The 13,981-nt window shown below is 39.9% G+C and overlaps 1 protein-coding gene across 6 annotated transcripts in view; it reads left to right on the plus strand.

Annotated features, from left to right (window-relative positions):
* The window catches only part of SMARCD3 (SWI/SNF related, matrix associated, actin dependent regulator of chromatin, subfamily d, member 3), a 78,059-nt gene that overhangs the window by 48,399 nt on the left and 15,679 nt on the right, over positions 1-13,981 (plus strand). For 3 of the 6 annotated variants that reach the window (XM_015617505.3, XM_015617504.3, XM_015617503.3), the window contains 5 exons: positions 332-454; positions 7,781-7,903; positions 9,686-9,781; positions 10,291-10,392; positions 11,919-12,080. In XM_015617505.3, the coding sequence (XP_015472991.1) occupies positions 332-454; positions 7,781-7,903; positions 9,686-9,781; positions 10,291-10,392; positions 11,919-12,080 (606 nt within the window). The remainder of the gene's footprint in view (positions 1-331; positions 455-7,780; positions 7,904-9,685; positions 9,782-10,290; positions 10,393-11,918; positions 12,081-13,981) is intronic. The other 3 variants (XM_033519902.1, XM_033519901.1, XM_033519903.1) reach the window with 3 other exon arrangements.

Below are 13,981 nucleotides of genomic sequence, written 5' to 3' on the forward strand. Positions count from 1 at the left end.
TTTTCTAGTTTTGAACAGGACAAATTCACTGAACTTTGGATTGGCTCCCTGGCTGCTGGTAGCTAAGCCTGACTCGAAGGAAACAGCCATGGTTCAGGCCTTGTGGATTCAGGCAGGGTCTTGCAGAATGCATTAGCCTCAGTTGTGCTGCCACGGCTCAGTCTGTGCTTGTTCCATGGCACTGGGGTCTGCCCCACTGCCTGGGAACTGCTGTTGGAGGGAGAACTCCTCTGGGCACGTCTGTCCAAGGGCTGGGAATGTCAGTATTGCTGTTCTGGCACATGGCAGACACGTGCTTCCAGTGCTTGGATATTCCTTGCTTCCTTCTCAGATCCGGGAGCTGGTTCCTGAGTCCCAGGCCTACATGGATCTCTTGGCCTTTGAGCGCAAACTAGACCAGACCATTATGCGGAAGCGCGTGGATATTCAGGAAGCACTGAAGAGGCCAATGAAGGTACGTTGTGAAAAATTTGTAGATTGTGTCAGGGGAGGAAAATAATTCTTGTAGTAAGTGGTGTAAATACCTTTCCAGTAAAAGTCCCATTAGCAGCAATGCTTTGGAATGGGCCAGACAAAGCTCCTAAGAGCAAACAGCTGGGAATCAACATGCACAGAAAAGTGGTAGAGAAAATTCTGTGGCTATTACCAGCTCTAGCTTCTGAAAGTCTTTAATAAGGGGAATAGTAGCCTAGGGCCAAATAAAGGATAGATAAACACTGGTTTGGGAACTTAATTGTATTAAGATGATAAAAAATGAGAAAATAAGAGACAGGTGTTCTGAAGTTATGTATTACATTTCCAATTCAAATTCAAAAGTGGAACTTGTGGAATAACAGAACATATAACGGGAAGAATTACTTACAGAAATGTTTATTTATGTAAGAAAAGAATAGACGACATTTTCTGCAGTTTCTATTAGATCAAGGCCAGCACTTCCTAATATCCCACTGAAATGGTTAATTTCCATAACTTTTCTGACTCTATTCATTGGAATCGTGGAAGAGTGTAGACAGCAGGAAACTGGAAGTTATCTGCTTCAAACTTCTGCTTAAAACAGGGTTGTCAAGGCCTTGTTGAGTTTTAAAAATCTGTAAGGATGGAGGTTTCACAGCCTCGTCAGGCAGTCTGCAGTCTGTTACAATTCCTCTTTGTGAAGAATTTCTTTTCATGTCTCATTTAAGTTCTTCTGACTGTATTGGGTAGATCATACTCTATTCCTCTAATAATTCCCACAGAATGAAGGGTTTTGTAGCTGTATGTCTGCTGTGACGTAAGGCTATCATTCTTGTCTGTACCATGGTGCAGGGGGTCAGCCCAACAAAGATCAATATTCTATTGTCTTTGTCACTGTACAGGTATCTGATAAAATGTGGAAGGCTTTTACCTCTTGCTGTTTTTCCAGTTCATATATGTGAAACAAACAAACAAAAAAGAAACAATTAAGTTCCATTAATACCTAAATAGATAGGAAACTGAATTAATGAATTCATTCTTAAAAAGTGTTGTACATAGTAGTTTGTACTCTCAGAAGAAATAATTTCTCTTACCTTCTTGACATGTGTAGAAGGCCATTCTTTTAAATTAGCTAGGAAACTGGCCATATTTAAAGGTGATTGAAGACTTTGACTTGAATTCACACATCAGCAGGAAGTTATTTATTCTGTGGCAAACTCTTTAATGAGGGAATTAAAAGGTGCATTAGCTGTAAGCTGTGCAATGGAGATATTCGGTGACTGGGATAGGGATAGGGAAGAGTGTAGGAGGCACAACACTCCAGAGAAATTGTAGACAGAAAATTCTGTTTCCATCCAGGGCTCAGCAAACACATTTTCAGTATCACTTACTCAGTTAACATGTAGAGAATGATCAAACAGATGTTTTTCAAATTCATGTATAGGTAGTCCTATCAGACTTGTCAAAATAGGACTAAACCTAGATAAACTTGGGTTTTTCTTCGTGTTAAATATTTCCATTTTATTATAGTTGTGGAATTGATAACAGCAGTAGAAGTTATCTCTACATTTCCATCTCATATCAAAGCTCTTGTAATTTTGAAATATTTGCCTTAAAACAGTGATTCTCAAACTGGGATTGTAATCTGAGGAGGAATATGAATTTTTCTGAGGTATGTGAACTTATATAGGGAATATGCAGGATTTCTCAGAGTAATCAGCTCTACTTGCAGTTACAGTGTTTGTTACAGTGATTGAGCTGTAGCTAGAAACAGTCATAGGGAACCACAGATTTATGGTCTAGTGTTGCTCAGGCTGGGTTTTTTTCTGTCTGAAGACTATTCTGGGGAAATTTTAGGGAGAAGTGGTTTAAGGAATTTTTTTTCATGGGGACAGTGCATAAAATATGTTTGGCTTGTTGATCCTACTTGGATCTCCTGAGGACAGTTGCAGTCTTGAACCAGGTGGCAGCTGTGGGATGGCTCAAGAAGTGAGGAGACCTGGGGTTTGTGCAGCTGTTGAAGGGAAAAATGCCCTTCCCCACCTGTCAGGTCCTTTGACTACTGTCAGCAGCCCCCTTCAGCTGCCAACTTTTCCAGTTTAGATCCTGCCTTGGCAGTTTTCTGCTAGTTGGGCACTGCTGGTGTAGTCTCTTCTTCAGCCAGTCCTGCATTCTTGGATTGCATCTGTCATGAGTCTCAGAATTCCTTGTCTGCAGAGCGGCATTAGCAAGAGGCCTCGTACTGCCTTCATTGAAGACCCTCATGGTCAGAGTTCCAGAAAACTTTTAGGAGGTAGTTAGGCAGACAGGGCTGTTTGACAGATGTAGCAAACTCCATGGCCTGAAGGAAAGAGAAACCGTACACTCAACAGATGGTAGTAGATGTCATTAAAGAATGAATTACTGAAAATCTATGCAGCTCTGAGGCCATGCTGGACTTTGGGAGTGCGATTATTTGGATAAGTATAGACATAGCCATTTTATTAATTTATATATGAGCTAGTCACTCTCAGCTCCCTTCATAGTTGAGACATTAAATTGGTGTAGGCAATGGTGTTCAGGGCACAATTCTTCTCATACAGAAGTGGATGTTTGAAAGAATATAGATAAATAATGCCCTGAAAATGCTTATTCTCTCCTAAAAATGCTTATTTCTCTCAGTTGTGTAAGCCTGAGATAGACAGTTGTGGCCACAAACATACTTTTAAGACTGAGATGATTTTCATCCCAAAGTTTGAACCAGGGTCTCCTGACTGAAAGAGGGATGTGACCCATGTCATGAGCAAAGCTTCTTCTCCAAGTCCTGACACCACAGACAGTACTTTGGTCTCACCCAAACCAGAGACTGTCATCCAGGGACCGTGACTCTTCTGCAGTGAACTGGTGTGAGACATTCAGTTTATCAGATATCTGTGTAGTTGCAGTTTCCAAACAAAATGATCTGCTTCCAGCTTCTCCATTTTTAGGTGAAAGACAAGTAGTAGCATCAGAATACCATCATAGTGGCTCTCTCCCTAGTTTCGTGAATTGAGATTTTTTTCCCCACTTTAAAATTTTAAGATGACTGAGGAATCAGTAGTGGATTGTTGCCTGAAAGTGGTTTGGTTTTTCTTCTGAAACCCTTGTCTTGTGGCATAATTTTATGTGTTCTGCATGAGACAAGGAAAATGTGAACACCTAATCTCCTTTAATCAGTCAATGTTTTAAATATGTCTTTCATGTTCTTTTATGTTCTCTTTTCTCAGGTAAAAATTAATTCCTCTCAATCACTGTAGATAAAGAATGTTTCAGTGCACCTGGCTTCTCTTTACATATCTCTATACAACTCCTCATTCTCTCCTGAGAAAGTACAATATACAACTATGAAATAAGTTTCATACTGCTACAAGTATAAGTTTCTGTTACAGCTGATTTTGTAGACTATTGTGCATACTAATTTTCATTTTATTCCTCTGTAGCATTTGCTTCTTTTTTTTTTCAAGTTTTGTTGCTGCTGTTTAAGCTTTTATAGAACCATCTACAAGTGTTTTTTGTGTGTCTGTGCAATTTTGAAGTCAGTAAATATTCTCTCATTGCTTTTATTATTCATGATATTTGTGTAGTCCACCAAGTCACTGCTGTTTTTTCTGCTTTGGGTTGGCCATTTTAAGTTCCTGTCCATTTCTTTTTTCAGGAGTTACCTAAGTAATTTTGTTTCCTCTACAAATTTTGACATCTCTTGCTGCTGCTCTGAGTGAGATGCCTCTATGTTCCAGGTCTGATATAGACACTCTTGGTTTAATTTGGGTCTTCAGTAATGAACAGACAGTGGTCATTGTTTTTTCTGTCTCCTGATTTTTAGTTTCCATGTTCATTTTGCCTCCTAAAAAGTTGTGCTTTTTTGTTTTGTTTTTTTTTTCTGTGAGATCAGGAAGCAGTTACTCTATATGCAAAGGCAGAAACACAGATTTTAATATTTTCTGTGCTCTCTGCTTGCGGTTTTTATGCTATGTTGAGGTTCATAGAAATTCACCCTTAAGATATATTTAGAGAGCTTTTAACACAATACTATTTATAAGGTTGGCAGTCAGATTTTCTTGAGTCAGTCAGCAATAGACTATCTGCTAATAACTTTGTTTGTTTGTTCGTTTGTTTGAAATCACAAGCACAACTCCCCTGGAAGTGTCCTGGAGGTTTTGTGTCCAGCCTGAGAGTTCATTGAAGAAAAATAACTTCAGCAGCTGATGGAGATTTGTCTGGGGGATAGCACACAGATCATGAGATCATCAGATACTTCCTGATTTGCCTTGCTAGGGATTCAATACTAATGGAAACTGAAAAGAAAAAAGGTAGCACTGTAAACCAGGGGAAGTTCTCTGAAGGATTTTACAGATTTCCAGCATTTCACCCATGTACTTGAACTTAAAGTTGTATAGATTTGTGTGAAGATGACATAAGAGAACTTGGAGAGAGAGCAAGCTGTAGGTTTGCTGCTCCACCATTCCTGTCATCCTCCCATTCAGATCTGTTTGATTTCACATGAGCTCTCCCAGCAGTTGGGCTGAGACCTTTGCAGGAGTTCACTGCTGACATGACCACTCATCTGTTACATATGATTACTTTTTTCCTTTTTGTTTTCTCAAGGAGAAATTGTAAGTGAAATACAATGGGTTTAAGGGAAGACTTTTCATTTTAATATGACTGCTATTTAAAGTTCCTTTTTCTGAAGCTGAGTTAAAGATCCGTATCTTACTTTTAGAGAGCAAGGAGATCAAGCATTTACTGATTTTTGGACAAGAGATTATTTGATTCACAATGTTAATCAAGTCTCTGTGAAGTTCCCCCTGCTTATCTTTGCCTTTTTGGGTGGTAAAGGTCTGGTGTATCTGAAGAGATGAAGTGTGATCCTTTCTTTTTTGCCCTAGAGCTCTAAGTCTTCTCTTTAGTTTTTGCTCCCAACTACTGAGAATCCTGTGGTTGCTCGCTCCTCTGTTCTCTGAGAAAGAGCCATACAGAGAGGAGAACAGGTTTTAGGTCTGTATGATAAAGTGCGTGGCTAATAAATTTGCAGAAATTATTGAAGGGCAGTGGCTTCTTGCCACTGCTTTATTTAAGCTGCAAAGCAATCAAGTTGCTCATAAATTTTATCATTTCCTGCCTGGATGAGATGGAGTTGCTCAACTGGAGACGGAAGAATATGTCATTATGAGAGCCTTCTGGATATGAACCTGACATTATTGTGGAGCACAGGGATACTGAGAGTGAACCAAATGCAGTGGTTTTTGGTATGTGTCAGCAGCTGAAGAGACTTTATGGCCTGTACTCTAAAACCCTGTGCAGGACCATATTGGTGTCTTTCTTTCTTGAGCTCAGTTTTGGCTGTATCTCGTCTCTGAGCTGGTGTCTTCCAAGACTGGACATCCTTTTTACAGCGGTATAGCTGTGCATGCTGGAGTTGTTACTGGGTAGATCCCTTCAGGTAGCATTCAGACTATACTCTTGGGTCTCTGCCAAGAGTCTTGCTTCACGGGCTCGATGGTAGTTTGAATCAGCTGCCAGGAGAAAAGTCATGGTAGGGGAGAAGGAGCTTGAGGAGCCGAAGTAACTGTTCCTGGCTGTAGAGCCATGGTTCTGAAAGTTTGCTAATGATTTCTAAATTTATTTTCTTTAAATTCTGCTCCATGAAGTGTGCATTACCACTGTTGGTGATAAGGGTATGTAGGGAAAGTTCAAGTGCCATTTTCTAGTTCTTGGACCTGGAAGAAAAGATGTCTGGGAGCAGAACCATATCCAGGTTCTTACAACCATATCCTGGTTCTCTTACAAGGAGCCAGTGGTTCTGGCGACACTAGATGTCTATTAAGTAAAAGCCTGCTTGTGTATGTAGGTACAGTTCTGCAAGTAATCCAGGTGGGGATAAAATTTAGTAATGGTGCATAAAATGTGCAGGGTAATTTGAAGAGTTCTGAATTTAGAAATATGAAATCCTTCACAAGTCCACCACACCAAATAGAGATTTGAGGTCATTAAAATAATTACATTTTGAAAGAGCACTTTGACAACAGAAACCCTGTGGGAAAGGATGGAGAAAACATGGGTTTACAGGAACATTTTTCTGCCTATCTGCCTGTGTAAACCTGTCATTTTCTCCACTGATGGCACTTGGGAAAATCCTGTTCCCTGTCAGAGCATACTGCTGACACTCCATTTCTGTCAAACCTCTCTGTCACTGTCTTCTCCAGATTAGGCAAAATGTAGTAATTTTCTTGTTCTTCTTTGGCCATACATCTCTGTCTTCCCCATTGCTCTATGCCAGATTATGCTGTATAATCTGCTGTATGTAGCTTCCTTCTCTCCTATGTGTGTGTGTGTGAAAGCTTTACAAAATTACTCCTTTCTTACATGTTCTGTCAGCATTAACTTGACATCTGTAGCGTTTTTGTCATTGTTACACATAGGTATTGAAGATTTAGAATCCCACAGTAATTTTTGGTAATAATCTTTTCTGGAATCCGTGCATCAGACTTAATAGCTGGGTTTTCCACATGGTGCATGAAAGGAATGGTGCTGAGAAGTGACACAGCCATGAGCCACTGCAGTGACTGGGGAACTTTCAGGTGGTCTGTAAAAATGACAATGAATAGGCATGATTGTATTTCTGACAGACTTGAGCACCTGGGTTGGGGATGAAGCAGAGTGCCTTCCTCCACTCGGGTCTCCAGCAAGCTGGAGCTGCAGCATGTTTGCTGAGGGTGGAGGCAGCTGGGGTGAAGAGGAGGGTAAGGCATGTGTGTGTCAGTGTGTTCAGGTGTGTCTGCCAGAGGGTTATTACCAGATGCTGCATCATGGTGGAATGCAGATGGGCAGAGATGTGCCCAGCAGGTAGTTTGCAGCATGAGCTGTATTTGTGACTGCCATTTACAAATCTGAACAGATACAACTGTGAGAGACATTTGGGTTGCAATAGAGTTGCAGGTGAATTTTAGCAGTCCAGCTAGGTTGAAGCCAGAAAGGACATCATATCTTGCTTTTCTCACGATGATTTCTCAAATATCTGGTCACAAGTACAGGATGTATCACTTCTCAGGCTTGGCAACCTGTTGTCTTCCTCCATTTACAGTGAATATCAGCATGTTTGTATAGCCAAGAGTTTTTGAAAGGAATTTTCAGATTCAGCTCTTCAATGTATTTTCATACTAGCAACAGAATCTTAAATTTTAATACAACCAGTGCAACTGTACAAAACATGGAGATTCCCTATTAAGTTTGTAATTATCATCTTTCTGTGATCCTCAGATCCTGAACTTAAACTGGATATGTACTTTTCCCTTGTCTATGTGCATAACAGCAAAAGCGGAAACTGAGACTTTACATTTCCAACACATTTAATCCTGCAAAATCAGACGCTGATGACTCAGATGGCAGCATTGCTTCGTGGGAGCTGCGCGTGGAGGGGAAGCTCCTGGATGATGTATGAGTTATCTCTGCTTCACTGGGGCTGGCAGGAATCTAAAGATTGTCCTTTGGGGTGGTAGGTTTTGCTGGGGACATCAGCTGAGACAGGATTGCTGAGACAAGACGTGTCTGAATGGCAGTGTTGGCTTGTTGCTGCTGGGAAGGCAGTGCGCCCAGCCCAAGTGAGGGATAAGGCCCTAAGGGGAATACTGGAGAATGCAGCAGAAAACGAGGCAGATAGAAGGACAGGACAGGTAGGAGGAAATGGAGAGAAGAGGGCTGAGATTAATCCCTTTAAAGAGATGGCAGGGTTCAGATTACAACAGGTGTGAGAATTCTGGCCTACAGTGGGCAGTGCATCTTGTAAAGAGCAGGATAAGAAGGAGAAGGGAGTACTTCATATTCTTAGGGGGTACAACATGATGTATGAATGGTTACAGCAAGGATGGAAGAAACATTTTACCATTATGAAGTCCTCAGAAACCTCAGTGGTGGATTTCGTTGTCGTTGGGGAAGGCTGGACTTTCCTAATAAAGGCATCACCTATTTGAATAGACTTCACAAGTAAGTATTTATAGGCTAAACAGATGGAGAACATGTATGCATGGAGAGGAAAAGGCTTTCAATCTGTCTGGAGGTAACTGTACATGAATCAGAGTCTTGCCTGGAGGAGGAAGTGGTGACAAAGTGCAGCATCTGGGAATTGAAGTTAGACAAATTCAGTTTAGAAATTGGAGCATATATTTAAATAAAGAAAAAGGTTCTTTATTAGAACAACATAGCTTTTCTATTACCAGCATTTTAAAATAAAATACTATCTGCATTAAATACAAAGAAATAAATTGGAATCTTGTGGCCTGTATTCTCTGGAGAGTCAGATTAGGTAATCATAGACATTCTAGTTTTTAATATAGACATTATGAGCTGTGCAGTAAACAACAAATAGTGGTAATTAAATGAAAGTAAAAAATTTAAAAGGAAATAGTTTTTCTTAGTGTATGACCAGTTATGCAAAATTTACTGTAATCTGATAAATCAGACCAAGAAATTAGCATTCATCAAAAAATCCCAGGCTGTTAAGAGAAAGGTATACAGAGGACTTAAGATCATAGAATAGTTTGGGTTGGAAGGGATCTTCAAGACCATCTCATTCCATCCCACTGCCCTGGAAAGGGACACCTTCCACTAGCCGGTGTTGCTCAAAGCCCCATCCAACCTGGCCTGGAACATTTTCAGGGATAGGGCAGCCACAGCAGCCTGTGCCAGGGCCTCACCACCCTCTGAGTAAAAAACATCTTTCTTTAGACCAGTCCAAACCTACCATCTTTCATTAAAACCTTTGCCCCTCGCCCTGTCACTGCAGATCTTGGTAAAAAGTCTCCCTTGATCTTCCTTACAAGTTCCCTTTTAAATACTCCCTAGAACCTGTGTTTCTCTGGGCTAAACAACCCCAGCTCTCTCAGCCTGTCCTCACAGGAGAGGTGCTCCTGTCCTGAGATATTTTTATTGCTGTTCTCTGGACTTTTCTCATGGATGTCATGTTCACCTTACAAGCCAGTCCTTTTCAATAACATTAAGAGTCAAGGAGATCTTCCCAAAAGTGTGCACTGTTCCTTGTGTGTACTCTTGAGATTTTTGCATCTTACCCTGTGTTTGTCAGAGGGAGAACTCAATTAAATTGATCACACTTGTGGTTTATATGGGATTTAATGTGCAAGACAGAGAGACTGAGAAGAAAGTCTAGGACACAAGCTAATAAATGCAGCCTTACACATGTCTGGTTCTTCTGCTTGTACAGCTCAGCAAACAGAAACGGAAGTTTTCATCTTTTTTTAAGAGTTTGGTTATTGAACTGGACAAAGATCTTTATGGACCTGACAATCATCTTGTGGAGGTGAGAAGGCTGTGCACCCTTTGCATACAAACCACTGGCACATAAAACACCTGGTGCCTATTGCCTCCCTTGTTTAAGAAACCTTGCATTCATTATCTCATTGAAGATATTTCCAAAGTTTTCAAAATTCCATTCTTCTTAAGAGAATATATATATATATATAGTGTGTGTGTGTGTGTGTGTATATATATGTATATATACTGATATGTATCAGTACATCTTAGAACAGAATGTATGAAAAGATGAAAATATTGTGCACATTTCTTCTAACAAGTAAAGTATGTTAAGAGCAGAGCAGATTCTGCACTAAGACTGAATTGAAATGACTGGGGGTGTGTAGGTGTGGGGGTGTTGTGGTTTGGTTTTCTCGTTGTCGGGTTTCTTTTTTAGATTGCCAGATCTTCAGAAAGTTTGTATTTGTCTGATTCTGGCATGGTGTGCTGTGCAAGATGCACTTCGATGGACATCAGTGAAAAAAAGGCCAACAATTTTCCTTTTCCCTTTGTTAGTGGCACAGAACTCCCACGACCCAGGAAACGGATGGCTTCCAGGTGAAGAGACCTGGGGATGTCAGTGTGCGATGCACATTACTGCTCATGCTGGACTACCAGGTCAGTGCACTGCTGTTATCCTGGAACATCCAGCCAATGGCACCTAGTGCAACCGAGCAAATTCATCTTGTCACACACCTCAAAACCCAATATACTTGGACTTGCAGTGTCACATGGTCCCTTGAAGTTAGAATGATACCAAACTGACAGATTATTTAAAATTTAAAGGGGACAAATCAAGTGAATTTCTAATATAGTCTAGCAAAATATTGGTCTTGGCATTATGATAATTAGTATTTTTATTGCCCACCTGCAGAAAAAATACCCATTTTCTCCTCTAGCTTCTTAGAGACTAGTCAGATAAGTTGCACACGAGTTACACGTATGATTCTTTAAAAAAAATTCAGAGGAGAAACTTTTGCTAGTGGTACCTGAAGTAGCTGTATGGCTGTGGCAGCCTTACCTTTGCATGAACGAGGCACGCTGCAGTTGTGAAGATCACTAATCTGACTGAAACCATCCCTAGAAGAAATGTTGCTGTCTTAAGGAAACTGTTCAGAATGCACTGCTGTAAGTAGATGGGATCCCCCTTTTCAGTGACAGTTCAGGCTCAGATGCATTTTGATGGTGCAACTTTAAGAACTTGTTCTCTGCCATTGTCTTTTGCCTCCAGGCAAATAGCATCTATTCAGGATATAGACACTTCATTTTATGTTAACAGAGAGAAAATTTTATTACTTTTTAGGGAGCACATGGGCTAATTATGATACTGATACAAGCAGCAAGTATTTTTACTATTAAGACAGTATAATGATGTTTGTTATGCTCACCATTATTATAAATTTATGCTTTAAAATAAATGTTCTTTTATCCTTAAGTCTTGATTTGTTATAAAGATAGCTTTGGGTGACTTGCCACCCATCAGAGTAATCCTTACTTAATAATGTGGTGAATACTAAACCTGAGTGAGTACACACTTGAAGAAGCATCAAATTCCAGATTATCCAAGGAATTTATGCTGCAAGAGATGAAGAGCAGGGAAGTTGAATTGTATTACTGGTATCAGAAAAAGAAATAAAATCCATTGACTGGTTGTGGTAAATGTTTTGGTGTGCACCAGAATGGTGGGAACATGCCTGAAGAAACAGAGTTCCCAGACAGTGTGTTGATGTAAGACAGCAGTTACTAGCAACTGTGGAAGTGTCATCCTGCCTTCCTTCTCTCTCTCTGTGGTTAACTTCCAGTACTTCAGAGGAAGGGCTGTTCTTTTTCTTCTCTCATTCCCAAAAGTCAAATTTTGCATCAGTGTTGAAAGGGAAAATTCTCCCTGAGTCTTTGTGCAAGTCTTTATTGTTGGAAGCATGTGCTGTAGGTTGTCTGTGTGCACAGCACAGGTACAATGTCCCACTTCCAGAGCACCAATGGTGGGACACAAAAATACAGATTTGTATTTTTGCAATCTCTGCCACTGACTGGGATGCTTCTCCTAAGAAACAGAGGTCCCCCAAGAGTTAAAACTGAAACTTCATACTTGTGTATTTGTCTGCTTTCCTCTGTATTGCCACCTCCTTGGCTTTCTGTTCCAGCCTCCCCAGTTTAAGCTGGACCCGCGGTTGGCCCGTCTGCTGGGGATCCACACACAGACACGCTCAGCCATCATCCAGGCTCTCTGGCAGTACATCAAAACAAACAAGCTGCAAGACTCCCACGATAAGGAGTACATTAACTGTGACAAGTACTTCCAGCAGGTAACTCTTTTTTGGCCTTAGTAGCTCTTGTAAAGCAATCTGTAACGTCCAGCCACAAATTTGGGATGAATGAAAATGACTGATTTTTATTTTCCCTTAATGATTTATGGTATCCTCAGTACCGAATGGCTTTCGGCAGCCACTACAACAAATATCATTAACACCTTCTCCATGTGGCAGTGTTGTCAAAACCTCCTACATCTGGTCGTTCAGCACTCCCACAGAAGTGGTGGCCTTTCCAGGAGGGGGGACTTCTGTACTGATTTGATGGGCTTTTTCCCTCCATTGTATCATTTTATGCTAAGAAACATAACCTGCTGATTCTGATTGTCAAATCATATGTAGACCTGTTTTCTTTCCTTCTTTTTCCCTGTTTACAAAGGAAGAAGATATGGAAGATGTAATTAGAAAAGCTGTTTTTTCTTAAATCTTCTTCAGATAATGAAATATCCTTACTGATCTGCATGATGTTTTGAAAATAGCATGTAAAGACTTTTTGTCTTTCACAGTGACCTCTAGAATTAACCAAGAAGGCCATGTAAAAGCATCTCCACCCTTTCTGTAAATATGACTATCAAGTGTTTTTTCAAAAGTAATGTTAGCTGAACTATCACTGTCTTACCTGGCTTTGTTGTTCAGGCTCACGTGACTTACTGTGAAAGTAATTGAAGGTAGGGTTTGTGACATACTTCTGTGTAAGGAAAGTACTGCCAATTACAATGAATGAATAATGTTTTAGCAAGCAGTGAGGGTAAATGTTGTGATGAAACTTGTGTCCTGGTTTTCAAGTTTTTATTTTCTGTTATAAATTTGCCCTACCAGAGTTCAAAGTAGCCAATGCTTGAAGTAAACTTAAAGACACCTTTGCACATTTGAAAATACAAAATGCACTAAAATAAGTGTGAGATTCATGGGTATTTTTAGGAATATAGAACCAAAGTGATCAGGATTATGTAATTACTCCCTTATTTGTTTGGGTTTTGTTTTTTTGAGAATTGCAGCAGTCTTTTTCACAAATAGTGAAAACTCCATATTAAAATAATGTGAGAATTTTGGCAAAATGACAATTCTGTCTGTTCTCTTAGTTAGATTATTTGATTTCCATTCTTTGTTTATCTATAGCCAATTTAGACTGAGTTTTGTTTCTGCCAGCCCAAAGAGGAAATGGGAAAGGGGAGGTGAAAAACATTTGAAAAATCATGGGCAGAAAGAAAAAGGTAAAAAAGGAGTAATTTTTTCTATTTTGGTCAATAATTACAGTCCATCAACTAAAACTGGCGGGTGGCAAATTGAAAACAAACAAAAGGACTCAAGCATATTTAAGCTTCAAAACTCCTTGAAATAGAACCTCACAAATGATAAAAGTGTATATAGATTCCAAAAGTGACAAACCAATGGATGAAAAATCTTGAGCTGTTTTAAATGCAAAGCTGAGGAAGTTGGGAGAGTTTTTTGGGGAAGAACCAACATATATTTCTCCTGTTCTTACATTTTTCCTTTACTATCCACTTTTGGCCACTGCCAAGGGCAGGATTGTACAGTAGGTTTGCAGCAGATCCTTTGTGTGACCCTGTACAGATGTACATATCTTATTTTTAGTAAGCAGGAGGGCAGTATCAATTTTATTTATTTAACTTTCAGTTTAGAACTTTGGTAGAATAAGAACTTGATGAAGCTATCTTCTGGTGCATCTCATTAGAGACTTATTTGCTCTTAGGTCTCCTTTGTCTTAGAACTCTGCAGGAATGCTATGATACGTGACAATTATCCTCTCACACTAAGAAGATGAATCAAGTGAGAGAGTTGGGAAGTAGCTGATTGCTTTTTTGGAAGACTGAATCTCACACCCTGCAAGAGCTGGCTAATCTAGAATAGTTTCATAAGAATTCAGTGCTTGCACA

This window comes from Parus major, chromosome 2 (assembly GCF_001522545.3).
Source record: "Parus major isolate Abel chromosome 2, Parus_major1.1, whole genome shotgun sequence".
In the NCBI taxonomy this organism is placed as follows: Eukaryota; Metazoa; Chordata; class Aves; order Passeriformes; family Paridae; genus Parus; species Parus major.